We start from the raw sequence: 19,190 nt of genomic DNA, 5'->3' as shown, positions 1-19,190 counted from the left end.
ATCCTTGATGCTCTGTGTTTTTACATGCACACATGTGCAGTTCGACGCGGCAAATTTTGTAGGAAAAAAAGCCGTTTAAGCTCATATACATCTTCGCTCAGTCAACTGTCTTGTACTTGAAGCAGTTTTCAGTTCTAATGCAGGTATATTCATATGTTAAAAGGGATGCGGTACGGATACTCGCCTCATTGCAGTTCTTTTAACAAAAACATTGGCACAAATCTTTACCACTTTTCTCTGCAAAATTAGAGCCTAGAATAGCTTGGTAATGATATCGTTCAATTTTACCATTTGTGTGCATGTGAAACGTAAAGTTTCTTGCTTCGCTAAGAGTAAAATTTTTGTGCTTGTAAGTGAAGTGACAAAATTTTGTCCCGGAGCTATGTAAACTAGCCTTTGCCAACCAGAATATCGTGTTTACTCGATTCTGATGCGCCCTCAATTGTAACGCGCATCTATTTTTAAAGGTGAGAAAAAAAAGCATTGTTGGCATAGTCATGTTCGATTGTCACACGCATGCAATTTTTAGGTGACTTTTTTTTTCAGTAAAAAGGTGCGTGCTATAATAAAAAAATACAGTATGCAAATAGTCTCCAGGGGTAATTTTTGTGTGATTTCCAGCGCCACATTATATATACGATAAATGCTTGCAAGAAATCCTTAACTGGAGGACGATATGTTTGTGTTTGAGTATGTGCTTAGTGTTTAGCAGCAATGCAACCCGAGTGTATGTTTTATGCTTAGCGGCAATTATGTTGTGCCCTGTTAAAGCTGTTTTGAGCATTGGTTTTGTTTTTTTTATGTGGTACGCACTTTTCAGTACCTTTGTTTCCTTTTGTGCACATACACTTACCGAAAAGTAAAATGTTCTGCAAAATGATCTGTTCCTCTTCATGTGCTGGAGATGCATTCCATAAAAACCGCGCATGCTTTCTTTGCAGGTGCGAGAACTTGTGCAGCTTGGGTGGAGAAATTCAAATGTCGCTGCTAAGCGCATGCTGGCATACAAGCGATCAGCTGGCAGCAAAGTTCTCTTGGGCTGGGAGGAAAAACAAGCTGAACCTTTCAGCCTTGAAGACGTCCAGTGTAATTATAGGTAAGCCAAAGGCTGCTGCTTGCTTAAAAACTTCAGCGGGAATGGAGAGCCAGTTGCAGAAAATTGAATTTCGGTTGCCTGTAGCAGCAGCAAATGTTGTACCTCTCTCCTCATTGCAAGAATGAAACTTGGAAAAAAAAGAAATTTCTCCCCTTTTATTTACAAATTTCTTTCCTGCACACATGACCATGAAATGGATTTTTGCAAACCAATTCAGTGCTTGCCTCTTGCAGTGATAGCTATATGAGGAACTTGCTATAGAATAACTGGTGTTGAGTTAACCTCTGTTCAACTTATGGCCAAATAAAAAGTTATGCTGGTAGACCTGAGTGATGAGGGCCGCGGAGGCTCTCAGAAAAACATTTCATATGTAGTCGTGATTCTTTTGAGTTGTCGTTGATACTTTGCCCTGCGGAATCCTGAATAGAGTTTTCATTCCTCTTTGTAAGGTTTGTGAGCGTCTTGGGGAAGGACATAAGTACCGGGATGTTGGATTACCTGTCCTTTACTCCCTCACATCTCAATCAGTTTGCTTAGCACGCATGTGCTGATCGGTGAGTTGCTTAGTTGATAAACTCCCCGAGTGACTGAAATAATTTTGGGCTCTCCTGTATGGCATGCTTTATTACCACAGTGTTGATTTGGCAAGTTACATAGCTTTGTGACATGTGTAGTAAAGCAGTTCATTTGGGTTGTATTACCATGCGTGCAAACAAATGGAAAAACAAAAGTCATAGCCAAATGTTGGAACTGCCATGTTGCTGTACATAAGGTTTCAACAAAATCGTGCCATAGCTGTTACTCACACTGGCTTTGAATAACTGAAAACCAAACGCCATTGCTGAGGAGAATGGGACAAAGGTTTATACTTCTTTAAACACAGCAGTTCAACCCAGTTCAGCAGTCACATGCGTGGTTTCATCATTGCCTTTCCATAGTGTGGTGTGCTTTTTAATTACTGGGCAGGCTCCAGCCATATTCTTGCCAGGGCTGTTATACGGCGCTGGAAAACGTGGCTGGCATAATTATCTTGCTTCCTTTCATTCCTGCCTTTTTATGTATACCTAAGGTGAACCCTGCCTTCAATATTGTTGCGGGAAAGAATATATTTACAGATATTTACAAATAGACAAGAACAGCTGCGAGCGGCACCGAGAACACAGTCTGAACTTCGTTGTCCTCTTCTACTCTTCTCACTCGTGCTATCACTCTTTGTCGTCGTCGTCCACCCGCATCAGGACCCCCGGCTGCGGAAACGCCGTCTCGGCGTTAGGGCGGCGACGTATGAGCGTCGTGGTAAGGTTTAAGGCGACAGACGTGGACGATGTCGGTGGTGGCGCCAGATGACGAGGGCGAGGTTTCAAAGGGAGCAATTTCATAGTTCACGTCGGTAACACCGCGGACGACACGGTAAGGGCCACGGTAGTGCGAAAGAAGCTTCTCGGAGAGACCGACGCTGCGAGAGGGCGTCCAGAGAAGGACGAGTGATCCTGGGGTATATTCGACGGCCTGGTGACGGCGGTCGTAGGCTGACTTCTGGGAAACTTGAGAGGCTTGGAGCCTACTACGTGCTATTTGGCGCGCCAGCGTGGCGTGGGAGATGGCGTCCCGAGCGTAAGAAGTGGTGGGGGCTGAAGAAGGCGGCATGAGTGTGTCCAAAGGCAAGGTGGGATGCCTACCAAACAAAAGGCAGAAAGGCGAATAGTCTGTTCTGTCATGAAGGGAAGAGTTATAGGCAAATGTCACATAAGGCAAGGTTGCGTCCCAATCTCGGTGGTCTGGCGATACGTACATGGCTAACATGTCGGTGAGCGTGCGGTTGAACCTTTCCGTAAGCCCATTGGTTTGTGGGTGGTAAGCTGTCGCGAGCTGGTGCTGCGTGTCACACGAACGAAGAATGTCGTGAACTACTCTGGATAGAAAATAACGACCGCGGTCGGTGAGCAGTTGACGAGGGGCGCCGTGGTGAAGGATGACGTCTTGCAGAAGAAAATCGGCAACATCGGTAGCGCAGCTGGACGGCAAAGCACGTGTGATGGCGTACCGAGTCGTATAATCAGTTGCGACAGCGATCCACTTGTTGCCGGAGAGGGACGTCGGAAAAGGGCCTAGAAGGTCGAGGCCAACACGGTGAAAAGGTTCCGGAGGTATGTCGATGGGTTGCAGAAGACCGGCAGGCAGAGTGGAGGGCCTTTTCCGACGTTGACACAGGTCGCAAGCGGCCACGTAACGCTTGACGGAACGATAGAGACCAGGCCAAAAGAAGCGATGCCGCACCCGAGCGTACGTGCGGGACACGCCAAGGTGACCGGCTGTCGGTAGATCGTGCAGTTCTGCAAGGACAGAAGAGCGTAGACGTTGGGGTATCACGAGCAGGAGCGGAGGGCCATCGGAGCGTAGGTTTCGGCGATACAAAATGCCGTTCTGGAGCACATAAAGGTTCAGAGACGGAGATCGGTTTGCAGAACGGATGCCATCAAAGATAGGTCGTAAAGATGAGTCGTGACGCTGTTCGTTGGCAATATCAGCAAGATCGGAGATAGCTAAGAGGCAGGGCAGGGTCTCAGCGTCCTCTAGGTCAGGTGGTTCCACAGGGTATCGGGATAAGCAGTCAGCGTCCTGGTGATGGCGCCCTGACGTACACGACGGAGTATGAGTATTCTTGGAGGCGCAATGCCCAGCGACCAAGGCGACCGGTGGGATCTTTTAGTGAAGACAACCAACAGAGAGCGTGGTGATCAGTGACAACAGCGAATGAACGGCCGAACAGGTAGGGTCTGAATTTAGCTACTGCCCAGACAAGGGCAAGACACTCGCGCTCAGTAATGGTGTAATTTTGCTCTGCGGCTGAAAGTAGGCGGCTGGCATAAGCGATGACTCGATCTTGACCCTGTTGACGTTGGGCTAGGACGGCGCCGATGCCATATCCGGAGGCGTCGGTGCGAACCTCAGTGGGAGACGACGAGTCAAAATGTGCTAAGATGGGCGGAGTGGTCAGCAAATGGACGAGGGAGGAAAATGAGTTCTGTTGAGCAGGGCCCCAGATAAAGGGCGTGTCGTTCTTCAGAAGATCGGTGAGGGGACGAGCGATGCCGGCGAAATCTTTGATAAAACGGCGAAAATATGAGCACAAGCCGACAAAGCTGCGCACATCTTTCGACGACCTTGGAAGAGGAAAGTCCTTCACAGCTTGAATTTTGATGGGATCTGGGCGTACACCAGAACCGTCAACGAGGTGTCCGAGAATAGTGAGTTGGCGGCGACCGAACTTGCATTTCGATGAGTTCAGCTGAAGTCCGGCGTTACGAAACACTGTCAGAATATTGGAGAGGCGCTCGAGGTGCGTGGCAAAAGTAGGCGAGAAAACCACAACATCGTCTAGGTAACAGAGGCAGGTGGACCATTTAAAGCCACGAAGAAGGGAGTCCATCATTCGTTCGAAGGTAGCCGGGGCGTTACAGAGGCCGAACGGCATGACTTTAAACTGGTATAAGCCATCAGGCGTCACGAAGGCGGTCTTCTCGCGGTCTTTGTCATCAACGGCAATTTGCCAGTACCCCGATCGAAGATCAATTGAAGAGAAATATTTGGCGCCGTGGAGGCAATCTAAGGCATCATCGATCCTTGGGAGTGGATATACGTCTTTTTTTGCGATGCGGTTGAGGTGCCGATAATCAACGCAGAAGCGCCAGCTGCCATCCTTCTTTTTCACCAGGACGACTGGTGAAGCCCAAGGACTTGACGAGGGCTCGATGATGTCTTTTGCGAGCATCTTCTCCACCTCGTGATTTATGACGGTGCGTTCGGCGCTGGACACTCGGTACGGACGTCTGTGGAGAGGAGCGGAATCACCGGTGTTTATGTGATGCGTCACCACAGAGGTCCGAGCCAAAACACGGCTATCAAAGTCGAAGATGTCGCGGAAAGATGATAAGAGGCACCGAAGATCGCGAGCTTCCATCGGCGGTAGGTCAGAAGCGATCATGTCTGCGTAGTCGTCCGTTGGGTTCGCTGTTGATGGGGCCGCAGGCAACCGGCATTGCTGAGTGGAAGGTAAGCAGCTGTCCACCACTGATATCACACATTCGGCAGCAGGGCACAGCGTGGCGAGTGAGATGCCTTGCGGGAGCGGTTGGATGGATGAACCGAAGTTCAGGACCGGAAGGCACGCTCGATTGGCCGACATTGTAAATACAATGTGTGGAAGCGCAATGCTGCGCGTCAGGGCGACGTCAAGTTCCGGAGTGACTACGTAGTGACCATCAGGTACAGGGGGAACAGATGAGAAAGAAATGTAAGTTGCGGCTTGAGGCGGTAGACGGACAAAGTCGACAGCACATAGACGGTGGATAACTGGGGACGGCGACTCAGCAGAAAGAGGAAGGTCAAGCTGAACAACATTAGTGGCGCAGTCAATGAGGGCTGAATGCTCAGACAGGAAGTCGAGGCCAAGAATGACTTCATGAGGGCACTGGTCCAGAACAGAGAACAGAACGGATGTATGGCGGCCGGATATGGTCACACGGGCTGTGCATAGTCCAACAACATGAGCAGTTCCGCCGTCGGCAACGCGGAGAACGGCTTTGGGTGCAGGGGTCAGTACTTTTCGGAGGCGGAGTCGTAGGGCTGAACTTATGACGGATACGTGCGCGCCTGTATCGATCAGGGCTCTCACAGGCACTCCATCGACATGAATGGCGAGCAAATTATGGTGTGCGCGAAGGGCTAATCGAGGATTTTGGGACTGGGGCTGTACTGCAGCATCACCTCCAGACACTGCAGCGTCTAGTTTTCCGCTTGCGAGCGTCCGTAGGGGCCAGGAGAGGAGCGACGGCGTTGGGGCGAACGAGACTGGCGACGCAGGGGGGACGGGGAGCGGCTGGAGCGGGGAATCTGGCCGTCGACTGTAGCACTGTGCTGAGCTGGAGGGGGCGTGTAGTGGCTGGGCTGTTCGTCGTCGCGGTGGGAGCTGAGAGGACGGTATGTGCTGCGACGGGACCAATAATTTCGACAGTGGCGGGAGATGTGGCCAATGCGGTGGCAATGGAAACAAATGGGCCTGTCGTCGGTTGTCCGCCAATCGTTAGGGTTTCGCCGACGTGGAGTGAAGTACGAAGGTCGTCCAGGAGCAATCGCAGTGATTTCGGGTGGTGGTGAAGACCGTACAGGGCTGACGGGCTGGAAACCAAGGTTCGCAAGCTCTTGGCGGACGAGACAGCCTGTACCAGAGAGATGGTAGGCAAGCGGTTCTCGCCATCATGTAGATGCAGGGGGGCAGGGGACATAGCTTCGAGCTCGCGTCGGATGATGCGGGTCACATTTTCTGGGGGCGCTGGAGTTTCCCGGTGTCGCAGGTCTTCACATGAAGAAGTCGCAGCCGTGTTGGGGAGGCGTGTGTACGGCTGGCTAATACGCCTGCTTTTGGCTTCCTCGAAGCGGCGACATTCCTTAATAATTCCGTCGACTGTAGTGCAGTTCTTGTAAACGAGCAAGTTGAAGGCATCGTCGGCGATTCCCTTCAACACGTGGCCGACTTTGTCAGACTCGGGCATGTTGGCGTCAACTTTGTGACAGAGGGCCAGCACATCTTGAATGTACGACACATAGGACTCCGTAGATGCTTGAGCTCGGGAGGCGAGGTCCTTCTTAGCGGCAAGCGTTCGACCGAGCGGCCGTCCAAACAATTCGCGGAGTTTCTCTTTGCACACGTCCCAGCTGGTGAGATGGTCTTCGTGTGTCTCATACCAGACCCGGGCGGTGTCTTTGAGATAGAATATGACATTTGCGAGCATAAGGGTCGGATCCCAGCGGTTGTAGGTACTCACTCGCTCGTACATGTTGATCCAGTCGTCGACGTCAGTGTTGTCGGTACCAGAAAATGTCCCAGGGTCACGAGAGGGAGAAAGAACGAGTGATGTCATGGCCGGGGCTGAGGTTTGCTGGGCGGCGTCGTGGGTCATGAGGAGTGAAGGCAACTGGCGGCCGCTGCGGAGCTCCGTCGTCGGTAGACGTAGGGGAAATCCGCACCTCCACCAAATATGTTGCGGGAAAGAATATATTTACAGATATTTACAAATAGACAAGAACAGCTGCGAGCGGCACCGAGAACACAGTCTGAACTTCGTTGTCCTCTTCTACTCTTCTCACTCGTGCTATCACTCTTTGTCGTCGTCGTCCACCCGCATCAATATCATTGCCTAAACTCGGTCCTGATGCTTACGAAGGAGTTCACTAGTACATGGCATTAGCACTCAAAAACAGCCCGCAAGCCTAAAGCTTGTGGTTACGTCTAAACCATCACACTGATCACATGGCTGATCTTAGGTAATTACACCGGTGGCAGGGTCCACTCACTAACAAGGGGGCCTGGTGATCCAGGTGAGTTTTCTCTACTCTAGGTTGAGCGCAAGATATCTGCTAATTTTCGTGCAGGTCTTTAGCTTTGTGCACCGGAAAAACTGCCTCCACTTCAAGGCGTGTTTTAAAGCGAAAGCTTTACTACTTGCACTTTCAAGCCTTTGCCGTGACGCGGCGGTGCCACCATTGACCTTTCGCATGACCTCTGTGTGACGTCACGCCGAAGAGCTGGGCGACCATCTCGGGCCGTCTGCGAGTAGTGGCGGTGCCACCACCGGCGGCCTTAGATTGGATTAGATTGGATTGGATTATATTAGATTGGATTAGATTCGATTAGATTCGATTCGATTCGATTCGATTCGATTAGATTAGATTAGATTAGATTGGAATAGATTGGATTGGATTGGATTGGATTATACCAAACGACTTTCCGGGTGTTGAATAACAGGTGAGGCACGTTTTTGCAATGATGCTGCTTCAAAACACCTGCGTGAAGAGTCAGCAAAGGCTACTGCTGTGTTTTTACATCTCAGTGAGCTGTTGACATACGGCGTGTGGGCGGTTTGTCTGCAAAAATAAGGGGTTGTGATGGGGCGGCGTGAGGGGCCAGGATGAACACAGCATGCACTCATTGCGCAGTGCATGCACAAGTTGTGATTGGGTGGTGCATAAGAGAGGCGAACTGCCTGCAGATGTTGGAGCACCGATTTTTTTTCTTTTCACTTTGCGCGCCAGCTGCAAAGCATCACCATTTGTGGACGTCCAGCTTGTATTTTTTTTAGCGAAAAGCTTCACTACTCGCACCATAGCCGCGCTTCGCGTGAGCCGTCAAAGCCAAAATTTGCCACGGCTGCCCATGCGCGAAACCGAGTGATGTCACACGCGGCGCAAATAAAAAAAGAAAGAAAAGACAAACAGTGCGCCAGGAAAGACGCATATTTCGGTGGGCACCCGAACCGCACCATAAGGAAAGGAAAATGAAAATAAAATTGGTTTTAAGGGAAGGAAACGCCTGCCTCTCTCATATCTCGGTGGATACCCGAACCGCGCCGTAAGGACCGCAAGGAAAATGAAATGAAATAAAATTGCTTTTAAGGAAAGGAAATGTCTATCTCTCATATATTGGTGTACACCCGAAAGGAATGGACAGATAGAGAGAGAGAAAACTTTATTTCAACGTGAATTCGGGGCACGCTCCAGGGTCCCCGCACGACCCCACTGCACTCAAGTGTTATGTTCCTGAGGTCCATAACACTGGCAGCACGGCCGGTGGCGATGGTCTGCACGGCCGGGTCCTCCGAGCGCAGCAGGGTCTCCCAGTCCTCCCAGGTCTTGAGGTTCTCTAGGTCCCACGGGGGAGGGTCCGCCGGGCAGAGGGAAAGGATGTGGAGGGAAGAAGCGAAGGGTTCTGGGCATAGGGCGCATGCGGGAGTGGGAAAGGATGGATGATAGTGGGCTAGGTTAAGGGGTGAGGGGAGAGTGTGTGTCTGTAGTCTGCGCCAGAGTGTTGCGTGTTTGTTATCTAAGGAGGGGTGGGGCGGGGGTAGAGCTGGCGTGAGGCTCTGTATGCCTGGGTCAGCTCACTGAATGTGTGCATGCGCTCCTTCGTGAATCCCCGATCCGAGGCCACCTGAACCCGGTTTAAAAAACCTCGGGCTAAAAGGTTGGCAGCCTCGCTTCCGGGATGCCCGGAGTGCGCAGGCACCCATATCAGCTCCACATGGCGGGGCGGGGGTGCATCGGGCGAGTCCAGTATGCCAAAAGCAGGGACATGAACTCGGCCTCGAGCAAAATTTAAAATCGCAGCTTTAGAGTCACTTTAAATATACCGGGCTTCAGTGCGAGTGATAGCAAGTGCAATGGCGGCTTCCTCTGCAGCCTCTGGGGATGTGTCTGGAGGGAGAGGTAGTGTGAGGTGGGTGGATGAACAGTCCACCACAGCTGCTGTCGCTTCATCACCCGTGCAGGCAGCGTCCACCCATACGGCGTCCAGCTCGGGGCCGTACGGTCGATGGAGTGCCTTCGCACGGGCTCTGCGGCGCTGCTCATGGTGGGACGTGTGCATATTCCTCGGGAGCGGCCTAATGAGAAGCTCCCGGTGAAGGGGTCGTGGGATGGCGAGGAGGGTTGGGTCGTTGGCCGGTATTCTGATGCCGAGGGAGTCCAGGATTTACCACAGTACTTGTCTCTAAAGCAACCTTCTAAGACAGCGCCGTATTCACTACACGCACGTCTCCTCCTCCACCTCGTTGCAGGCAGTATATGTGAACGGCCGAACGCCCCCACCGTTATCGTGGTGCTCCCAGTGCATTGTGCGCGAACTGCGACAGCCATGACGTCAAACCAAGAGTAACTGAACCTTTTCGCTTGCATATCCAGGCTTAACCACAGATAAGCCACTGCCAATTTTTTACACTCCGTTCATTTTAGGGAAACGAAGTCCGCATCTCCCTACATCAGTGGACGCCTGAATCGCGCTCATAGGTACGTGGGGTGATGAGAGATAGACAGATACTTGCCGAAGTTGCAACAATCCGATCTGCGCAAACCAAAATAGACAACCTGGTCAGTGGTCTTTCTGTCCGTGTTGACGCACTTGAAAAATTCGTAGAGACCTACAAATCCCAGGAGCACAAAGCAAGTCCGGTCACTAGCCCTACAATTGCGAAGATATCGTCAGACACTAGGGCGCTCGCGAAGAAATGCGACGACTCTGAAAATCGTCCCTGGCACTCTAACTTGATCTTTTTTGGCATTCCCGGCGTTAAGAGTGAAACTTGGGCGGAATCTGAGTCATCCATTATCAAATTTTGTTCTGAGCAGCTGGCCATAACTCTCGAAAGTGCTGAAATTGAACGCGCCCACAGAATGGGACAGTTCCGTGAATCTGGAAGCCGACCCATTATTGTAAAACTGGCCAACTTTAAAAAGAAGTCCGAAATCCTCTCTGCTGGCCCTAAGCTGAAAGATTCGGAGTATAAAGTTCGCGAAGATTATTCTGCACGTGTTAGATTAGCTCGAGGGAAACTCTTCGCGTACGGCCAGCAGAGCAACTCAACCTTCAAGATGCGCTTCGACAAACTTATTATTGGCAGCAAACAGTACATTTACGATGATGAATCTGAAACGGTGCAAGAAGTTAAAGCATAGCAGTCATCTCGAACGTACCGGCGCCCGTTCTTGCCGCCATGCCAGCCACTTGTAACACATCCGACAGTTTTTGAATATCGAGCCATGCCTACCTTGCTTGCCAACGTACGTAGTTTCATGCCCAAGAAGGAATCCATAGAAGCTATTCTAGACGATAACAGCACCGATATCGCGGTATTCACAGAGACTTGATTGACTGCTGACATTCGGAACGACGAACTACTTGATAACATTACAGCATTCACCATTCACAGGCGCGATAGGCTCGGTCGAAGGGGTGGCGGCGTTCTCGTCTTCATTAAGTCCTGCACGCCTTCCTTCACTATTGATCTTAGCTGCCGTCAAGAAATTCTGTGTGTTAACTTTTCATTTTCTGGAACCACATACATACGGATTGCTTGTAATCGCGCGCCTGATTGTGACATTTCCTTTACTAACGAACTGCATTCAGTCCTGCTCGAATTGAATTGTCGCTTTCCCTGCGCTAATTGTATACTTTGCGGCGATTTCAATTTTTCCGATATTAACTGGGTCAACTTAACTGGATCCTCCCGTCTGTCTAAAGCGTTTCTTGACCTAATACTTCTGTTTAACTTTATTCAAACAGTGAGTGCACCTACTCGTTATTTCAACACATTTGATCTAGTTTTTGTCACGGATGCAGAATTAATAGATTCTATGTCGTGTGTCGATGGTCTGAGTGATCATAAAATGCTGTTATTCAACCTATCCATTCAAGTACATGCTCGACAACCATCCATTAAACACATACGCGACTATAACAGTGCTGATTTCACCCGCATCAACGAAGAGTTGGAACTGTTCTACCTTTCCTTTCGCGTATCTCCTAACAGAAGATCAGTAAACGAAAACTGGATGGCTTTGAAACACACACTTTTATCTCTAATTCATACCTATGTACCACTCGTTTCCATTCGTGGTGACGCAGGCAAACCCTGGTTTTCCAATGCTTTGAAAAAACTATCGCAAAAGAAAAAACGCCTTTTCAGCGCTGCCAAAATATCAAATTCTGCTCTTAAATGGGAAAAATATTTTACTGCTCTGAGGGATTACAATAAGCTTTTAAAATGTTCTAAGAAAAAGTTTTATCATCTAGACCTACTGAGCATCCTCCGCACCAACCCCCCAAAGTTTTGGAACGTTCTTACTCCTCCGCGTAGTAAAAACCGTAACATTTGCTTGCTTAACGAAGACTGTTCTCTGGTACCGGTAGAGCAGCGCTCCAATGCAATGAATTCATACTTCTCATCCATTTTCAATCATGAACCTGCTCAAAGCACACCGGTCTTACCTCGCTCACACCTCAAACAGATGCCGCCCATTCATATTTGTGGAGAAGGAATCGAGGAACTTATTGACAGCCTTAAGTTCTCTACCAGCCCCGGCCCTGACAACCTCCCCGCGAAGATTCTGAAGTCCACTAAAATAATTTCTAGCCTGATCTTGCAAATCATATTCACCCAGTCATTAACCGACAGCTCGATTCCGGAAGACTGGAAACTAAGCAAGGTAGTGCCAGTATTCAAATCAGCAAACCGCTCAAATCCGTCCAACTATCGCCCAATTTCATTAACGTGCATTGCATGTAAGCTCATGGAACACATTATATACTCTCAAGTCGCCAGCCACCTTCACAATTGGGGTGTTCGTCCGTGCAAGCAAGAACCATGAAGCTGCAGCAAAGTGCGTCGACGGAATTTCTTTATTCCATCTAACAAAGTTACTGGCGAGCGCCAGCAGAGCTGGGCCGACGTCTATGACAAGCTAGGAAGAAGTGCCCGCCACAGCGCTCGGTGCCGCCGTATATAAGCCCTTATCAAAGCGGCGTGTTTTGTTATCGGTAGGTGCGCAGCCACTACACTCCCCCGTTCTTATTATGCGAAGTATACAGGGTGTTTCACCAAAGACTTTCTGCAATTTTTAAAAATAAGCTATTTGAATTAGATGCGCGCTTTTTCTGGCATAGCATTTTCAGTGGTGTAGTACATCATAATTCAACTGAGACGTGCTAACCAGCAGGCTTATTAACCAATATTTAATAGTTAACTTTTAAATTATTACCGTTGGGCTCCTTAATTATTGAGAGGCATGTAGCCCACCGTAAGTAATGTCCATATCCGTTTTTAGAATTTCGAGAACGCGATTATCCTCGGCGCTGTGGCCCAACAAATTTTGGCGATTTCGACGAGTTAGGTTCACTGGAGAGGTTACTTTGCCTGCAAGCTTCTCAAACCGCATGTATTTTGGCGCGATGTAGGCGAAATTTGTTGGGCCGCAGCGCCGAGGATAATCGCGTTCTCGAAATTCTAAAAACGGATATGGACATTACTTACGGTGGGCTGCATGCCTCTCAATAATTAAGGAGCCCAACGGTAATAGTTTAAAAGTTAACTATTAAATACTGGTTAACAAGCCTGCTAGTTAGCACGTCTTAGTTGAATTATGATGTACTACACCATTGACAATGTTATGCCGGAAAAAACGCGCATCTAATTCAAATAGCTTATTTTTAAAAATTGCAGAAAGTCTTAGGTGAAACACCCTGTATTAACGTAGGTTTCGGGCCTTCGCGCGACGCCCGGCGGTGGCCACCATTGACCTTGAAGTGAGATCACATGATGTGACGTCATGTGATGACGTCACACCGGCTGCAGATGGGGCCTCATATCGCGCCGTCGGACGTCGCCCGGCGGAGGCGGAGGCCTCCACGCTTCGGTTCGCCACCATCGCTGCATCACGTGATATGTGACGTCACGCCAGGGATGAGGCGGCGCGCGCCCGCCGTCGCGTCAGTCTCTGTGCCCGCAACCGCGCCAGCGTCTTTGCGCCGGGCGTGTATGCGGTCAAGATGTCTCCAAACGCTAAGGACGTTAATAATAAGAATGCAAAACGAAGGCTGCTTCGCATCCACCTTGATAAGCCTCCAACGTTTTTCATTCGGGTACATGGAAATGAAACACGAAAACATAGTTCATGGCACATAGCGGTCTGGAGGGCGTCGCTGCCTCTCAGGATAACGGCGCTCTGTCGTGGCTGGCAGAGGAGATGGATCTTGCTGCACCGCCGTCGTCGCTGGATGCGGCTGCTCGGAGTCATGCTGTTCAGGCGCAGAACTCGAGTCCATGCTCATAGCCTGAATGATGTGGTTCTGGTGACGGTTCCAAACAAACACACCTTTAGTGGTTTCCACTCGCAGTCTGTACGATACAGTTCCAGTTCTTGCCACCACAGTCGCAGGCAACCACTTTTCACCGCGTCTGAAATTTCGCACCAGAACACTATCACCCACAGCAAATGCACGTGTACGCTGCTTGCAACGCACTGTCTGGGCGAACTGTCTTGTCGCAACATTCCGCTGCAGCGATGGCTTGACTGCGTCCAGTCGGGTGCGCAGCTGCCGCCGTAGCAAAAGAGTGGCCGGCGCCTCGCCCGTGGTCGTGTGTGGAGTGTTCCTGTAAGACAACAAAAACTCCCCCAACGTTGTGCTTAAGTTTTCGGCGGTACTTTTACGTAATTCCGCTTTCAAGGTTTGGACAAATCGTTCAGCTTGTCCATTACTGCTGGGATGGTAGGCTGATGTGCGCACATGCCGCGTGCCAATGCTTTTAAGGTAAGTTGAAAAATCAGCCGAAATGAATTGCGGGCCATTGTCGGACACCACCACTTCAGGGTAACCAAACCTGCAGAAGATTTCGTGTAGCCGGTTTATAGTGCTGTCTGCGGACGTGTCACGCATCTGGCACACCTCAGGCCACTTGGAGTGAGCGTCGACCACAACCAAGAACATGGCACCCTTGAAAGGTCCTGCAAAATCGATATGCAGACGTCCCCATGGTCTGGTGGGCCATGCCCACGGGTGCAACGGAGCAGGGCAAGGCATTGTGCGCTGCGTTAGACATGGATTGCACGAACGCACATGAGCTGCAGTGTCCCGATCGATTCCTGGCCACCACACGTAGCTGCGTACCAGTTCTTTCATTCTAACAATGCCAGGGTGTCCCTGGTGCAATTCTTCGAGCATTTGAGGCTGGTATTTTTGAGGAATAACAACACGCATTCCAAGAATGAGGCATCCTAGTTGCACAGAAAGTTCACAGCGCCTGTGAAAGAATGACTTCATTTCTTCATTCACGACGCGCTCAGGCCAGCCGTGCATTACGTGCTGCCTGACTTGTCTTTGAAGCGAATCTCGGCTCGTTTCACGTGCCACCTCACGATAGTCAATTGGCAGGGACTGCATGCGTAGGAGATAAAATTGCTCATCCGAGCGTTCTTCACTGTCACTCGGAAAAGGCAAACGAGATAAGCAATCTGCGTCGGCGTTTTGAGACGACGGTTTATACTTCAAGCTAAAATTGTAGGCAGACAGAAGTACAGCCCACCGTTGTAGTCTAGCTGCGGCAATGGTTGGGATTCCCGTCTTAGGACCGAAAATTGTCTGCAAGGGCTTGTGGTCCGTAACAAGAACAAACGAACGCCCAAAAAGGTAGTAGTGGAAACGCTTGACGCCAAAAACTAGAGCAAGTGTCTCTTTTTCCAACTGGCTATCATTTACCTCTGCTGAAGATAGTGTACGCGATGCGTACGCCACCGGATGGCATTCACCGTTTGGCTGCACATGAGAGATGACAGCTCCTATACCGTATGCCGATGCATCACACGACAACTGCAGCGGTGCGCTGGGGTCGTGATGCGTAAGAACCGGTGGTTGTGAAAGCAGCTTCTTGATGTCCGAGAACGCTGCTTCGCACTCGTCATTCCAGGCCCAGGGGACATCGAGCCGTAGCAATCTGTTGAGAGGAAAAACAACGCTTGATAGGTTGGGAACAAGCTTGCCATAGTAGTTTATCAAGCCCAACAATGAACGCAACTGTTGCTTATCCGTAGGACGAGGAGCCTTTGCAATAGCTTCTAGCTTGTCAGTAGCTGGTTCTACTCCGTGCCTGCTAATGACGTGGCCCAAGTACTGCAGCTTGTTTTTGAAAAATTCGCATTTTTCCTTCTTTATTCTCATGCCTCGCTCCGACAACCGTTTCAGTACCGCCTCCAAATTCTTCAGATGCTCCTCTTGCGTCCTACCGGTGACCATTATGTCATCGATGTAGCAAGTAACTCCGTCAAGACCCTTTAGGACGTTGTCCATGATCTTCTGAAAGATCGCGGGTGCTGAGGCTATGCCGAAAGGCAAACGATTAAGCACATACAAGCCTTTGTGCGTATTCAAAGTCAGGTAGGCTTTCGACTCTTCGTCCATCTCTACTTGCTGATAAGCCCTATTCAGATCTATTTTCGAGAACTTTTGACCTCCTGCCAACGCTGACAAAATTTCATCCAACTTTGGAAGCGGGTAAGTCTGCACATCTAAAATCGGGTTCAGCGTGAGTTTGTAATCGCCACAAATTCTAATTGACCCATCGCGCTTCACTACGGGAACAATTGGCGTAGCGTACTTGCTACTGGCGACGCGAGAAATGATTCTCAACTTCTCGAGCTTTTGTAGTTCAGCCTCTACCCCTTCCACAAGAGCAAAAGGTACGCTCCGTGCCTTCAGAAAACGGGGCACTTGGCCATCCTTGAACCGGAGGCTTGCCTGCTCTCCCTGTATGGTTCCTAGCGAGTCCTTGAACAGGTCTTCGTTTTTTCGTAGCAGAGTTTCTAATGCTGCCGGCGGACTGCCTGACGAAGCTGACACCTTGCAAAGGCGTTGGAAGCCTGCCCAATATAGCCTGATATGCTGTAGCCAGTTGCGACCTAAAAGTGGTGTCCCGTTTTGCGGTAGAATGTACAGCGGCAGTAACGCCTCTTGGTTGTTGTAGCGTACGAGCACATCTATTACGCCAACAGGTTTCCCAGTTTCCCCTGTGTACGTCTTCAGTTGCATCTTTGTTCGTTACGTATACCGGGAAAGTACACTTTGGCCTGACGATGCAACATGACCGATACTGCTGCTCCAGTGTCAAGCTCCATTTGGAAGGTAGTTCCTTCCACATTAACTTCTACCATTATGGGCGGTGTCCGAGACATGCCGACACTGTTCAGCTCTGTTAGGTCGGGCTGGGCGTTGCACTCAAGAGCGCGCATGCACTGCTTCCGTCCTTTCGATTCTGTCCTTCTTTTGCACATCTTGCGTTTGTGTCCTCGGTGGTTACATTCGAAGCAAGTAGCTCTTAAGTGCGGACATGCTTGTGCGTCATGCTTGACAGAACCACAACGATAGCATGAAGGGGCCTTTTCGCGACGGCTAGCGTGCCTGTTCTTTTCCTTTCCACCATGCATTCGGTGAACTTTTTCAGCACTGTCTGATAAGTCATGAGCTCTCGCTGCATTGTTCATTGCGGCTTCCGAGGCCAATGCGCGGTCAACTGCCTTCTGAAACGTTAAATGCTTGTCTTCGACGAACAGCTGTCTTTGAATGTCAATTCGCCGCATGCCACAAACAAACTTGTCACGAAGCGCATCGTCGAGAAAAGAACCGAAGTCGCAGGTTTGAGCCAGCCTGCGTATCTCTTCTACAAACTGGGTTATCGTTTGCGTTTCACGCTGCGTTGCTCGATAAAACTTCGCTCTTTCGGCAATTACGGAGACAGATGTGTGCTTTGGAGACAGATGTGTGCTCAAAACTTCTCTTAACGCGCTTAGCGACTTCGAAGTAGGCGTATCGGGAGCAGTCAAGGACTTTAAAAGTTGATAGGTTTTCGGACCGATGAGACTCACGAAAACGTCGACTTGAAGGTCGGCTGGAACCTTGTTCGCCCTCAGGTACGAGGAAAGTCGTTCGTCGTACGACGTCCAGTCACTGGTCGAGTCGTCAAACGGCTCCATTTGTCCCAGCTGCAAGGCCAATTCACAGTAGTCTCAGTTCCGAAGTGAGGAAAACAATACCAACTTAGCTCCAGGTTCCCGCTGTAGATGCGTTGATCCTCGTCGCCATTATGTGGTGTTCGTCCGTGCAAGCAAGAACCACGAAGCTGCAGCAAAGTGCGTCGACGGAATTTCTTTATTTCATCTAACAAAGTTACTGGCGAGCGCCAGCAGAGCTGCGCCGATGTCTATCACAAGCTAGGAAGAAGTGCCCGCCACAGCGCTCGGTGCCGCGGTATATAAGCCCTTATCAAAGGGGCGTGTTCCAGTAGCGCGCGTTGTTATCAGTAGGCGCGCAGCCGGTACAACAATAACTCATTTTTCTTCTCTAAGCAGCATGGCTTCCGCCCCGGTCTCTCATGCGAGACACAACTTTTTGAATTCACTACTGACCTCCATTTGCATTTGGAATCATTATTTCAAACCGATGTCATATTTTTAGACTTTTCAAAAGCGTTCGATCGCGTCCCGCACCAACGTCTTATGCCTAAACTTTCTTGCCTCAATACTGATCCCCTCAAATTATCCTGGATTAACTGTTTCCTCACTAACCGGTTTCAATATACCGTCATCGGCGGTTATCATTCAGCAACTCATGAAGTGATTTCAGGCGTGCCGCAGGGTTCTGTGCTTCGGCCCCTGCTCTTTCTCATATTTATCAATTATCTCCCATCCGGCATATCTTCGTCCATTCGTCTTTTCGCGGATGAATGTGTGTTATATCGTCGCATTTCCTCTCACGAAGACCAGGTTATCCTACAAAATGACTTACAAAAAATAGATAATTGGTGTTCCGAATGGTTGATGGAGCTGAACATCACTAAATGCAAATTTATGCACATTTCACGCAAGCATTCCAATATTACGTATCCTTATTCTCTTCAATCAACTATCCTTTCGCAGGTTGAATCATATAAGTACTTAGGTGTCACAATCAGCAGCAAACTGACGTGGAAAAAACACATCACTCAACTCGTTGCTGATACATAAAAAACACTGGTTTTTTTTAGAAGGTCATTTTCACTGTCTCCGCAATCAATCCGTAAACTAGCATACGAGACTTTCATTCGCACTAAACTTGAGTACGCATCAGCAATTTGGTCTCCTCACCAGGACCATTGAGTCCATTCAGAATCGTGCGGCACGCTTCATTACTTCAGATTACAATTTTCACCACAGCATTACCGCTATCAACTCATCCATCGCTATCAGCCCACTAGCCCTTAGACGCAAAGTTTCTCGCTTATGTTTATTGCACAAATTATATCACAATTTCCCTAACCTACGCGAGTCCCTTCTAGTCCCTCCTGTGCGCACGTCATCCCGTTTATTCAACTCCGTGAGCATCCAACGTTTACACGGATCAGCTAATGCCTTTAACAAATCTTTTTTGCCAGCCGCTATTCAAGACTGGAATCGGCTTCCAGAATCGGTTGTCATTGAAAGGGATCCAGTAAGGTTTAAAGAACATCCAATGTGTTATCTTGCTGTATAAATTGTTTCATTTCCCTTTCGTGACTTTATTTCTCTTTATGCTTTTGTTGTGTGTGTGTTTTCTTGTTTGTTCTTTTCTTTAATTCTTTTTTTTTCCCACCAATGTGAGTCATGTTGAATGTACTACTCCCCCCCCCTTATGTAATACCCCCCCCAGGGGCCTTTAAGGGTCAAATAAATGATGATGATGAAGATGTGGGCTGCATGCGTT

At 49.5% G+C, this 19,190-nt stretch overlaps 1 protein-coding gene across 2 annotated transcripts in view; it reads left to right on the top strand.

Moving 5' to 3' along the window:
- The window catches only part of LOC149326154 (uncharacterized), a 57,066-nt gene that overhangs the window by 26,066 nt on the left and 11,810 nt on the right, over positions 1–19,190 (top strand). For both annotated transcript variants that reach the window (XM_089563779.1, XM_089563778.1), the window contains one exon: positions 942–1,096. In XM_089563779.1, coding sequence (XP_089419905.1) covers positions 942–1,096 — 155 coding nt within the window. The remainder of the gene's footprint in view (positions 1–941; positions 1,097–19,190) is intronic.

Source organism: Amblyomma mixtum, chromosome 10 (genome assembly GCF_055824585.1).
Source record: "Amblyomma mixtum isolate Tamu chromosome 10, ASM5582458v1, whole genome shotgun sequence".
Classification (NCBI taxonomy): Eukaryota; Metazoa; Arthropoda; class Arachnida; order Ixodida; family Ixodidae; genus Amblyomma; species Amblyomma mixtum.
The sequence above is the reverse complement of the archived record's forward strand: the minus strand, read 5'-3'. Positions and strand labels throughout refer to the sequence as shown.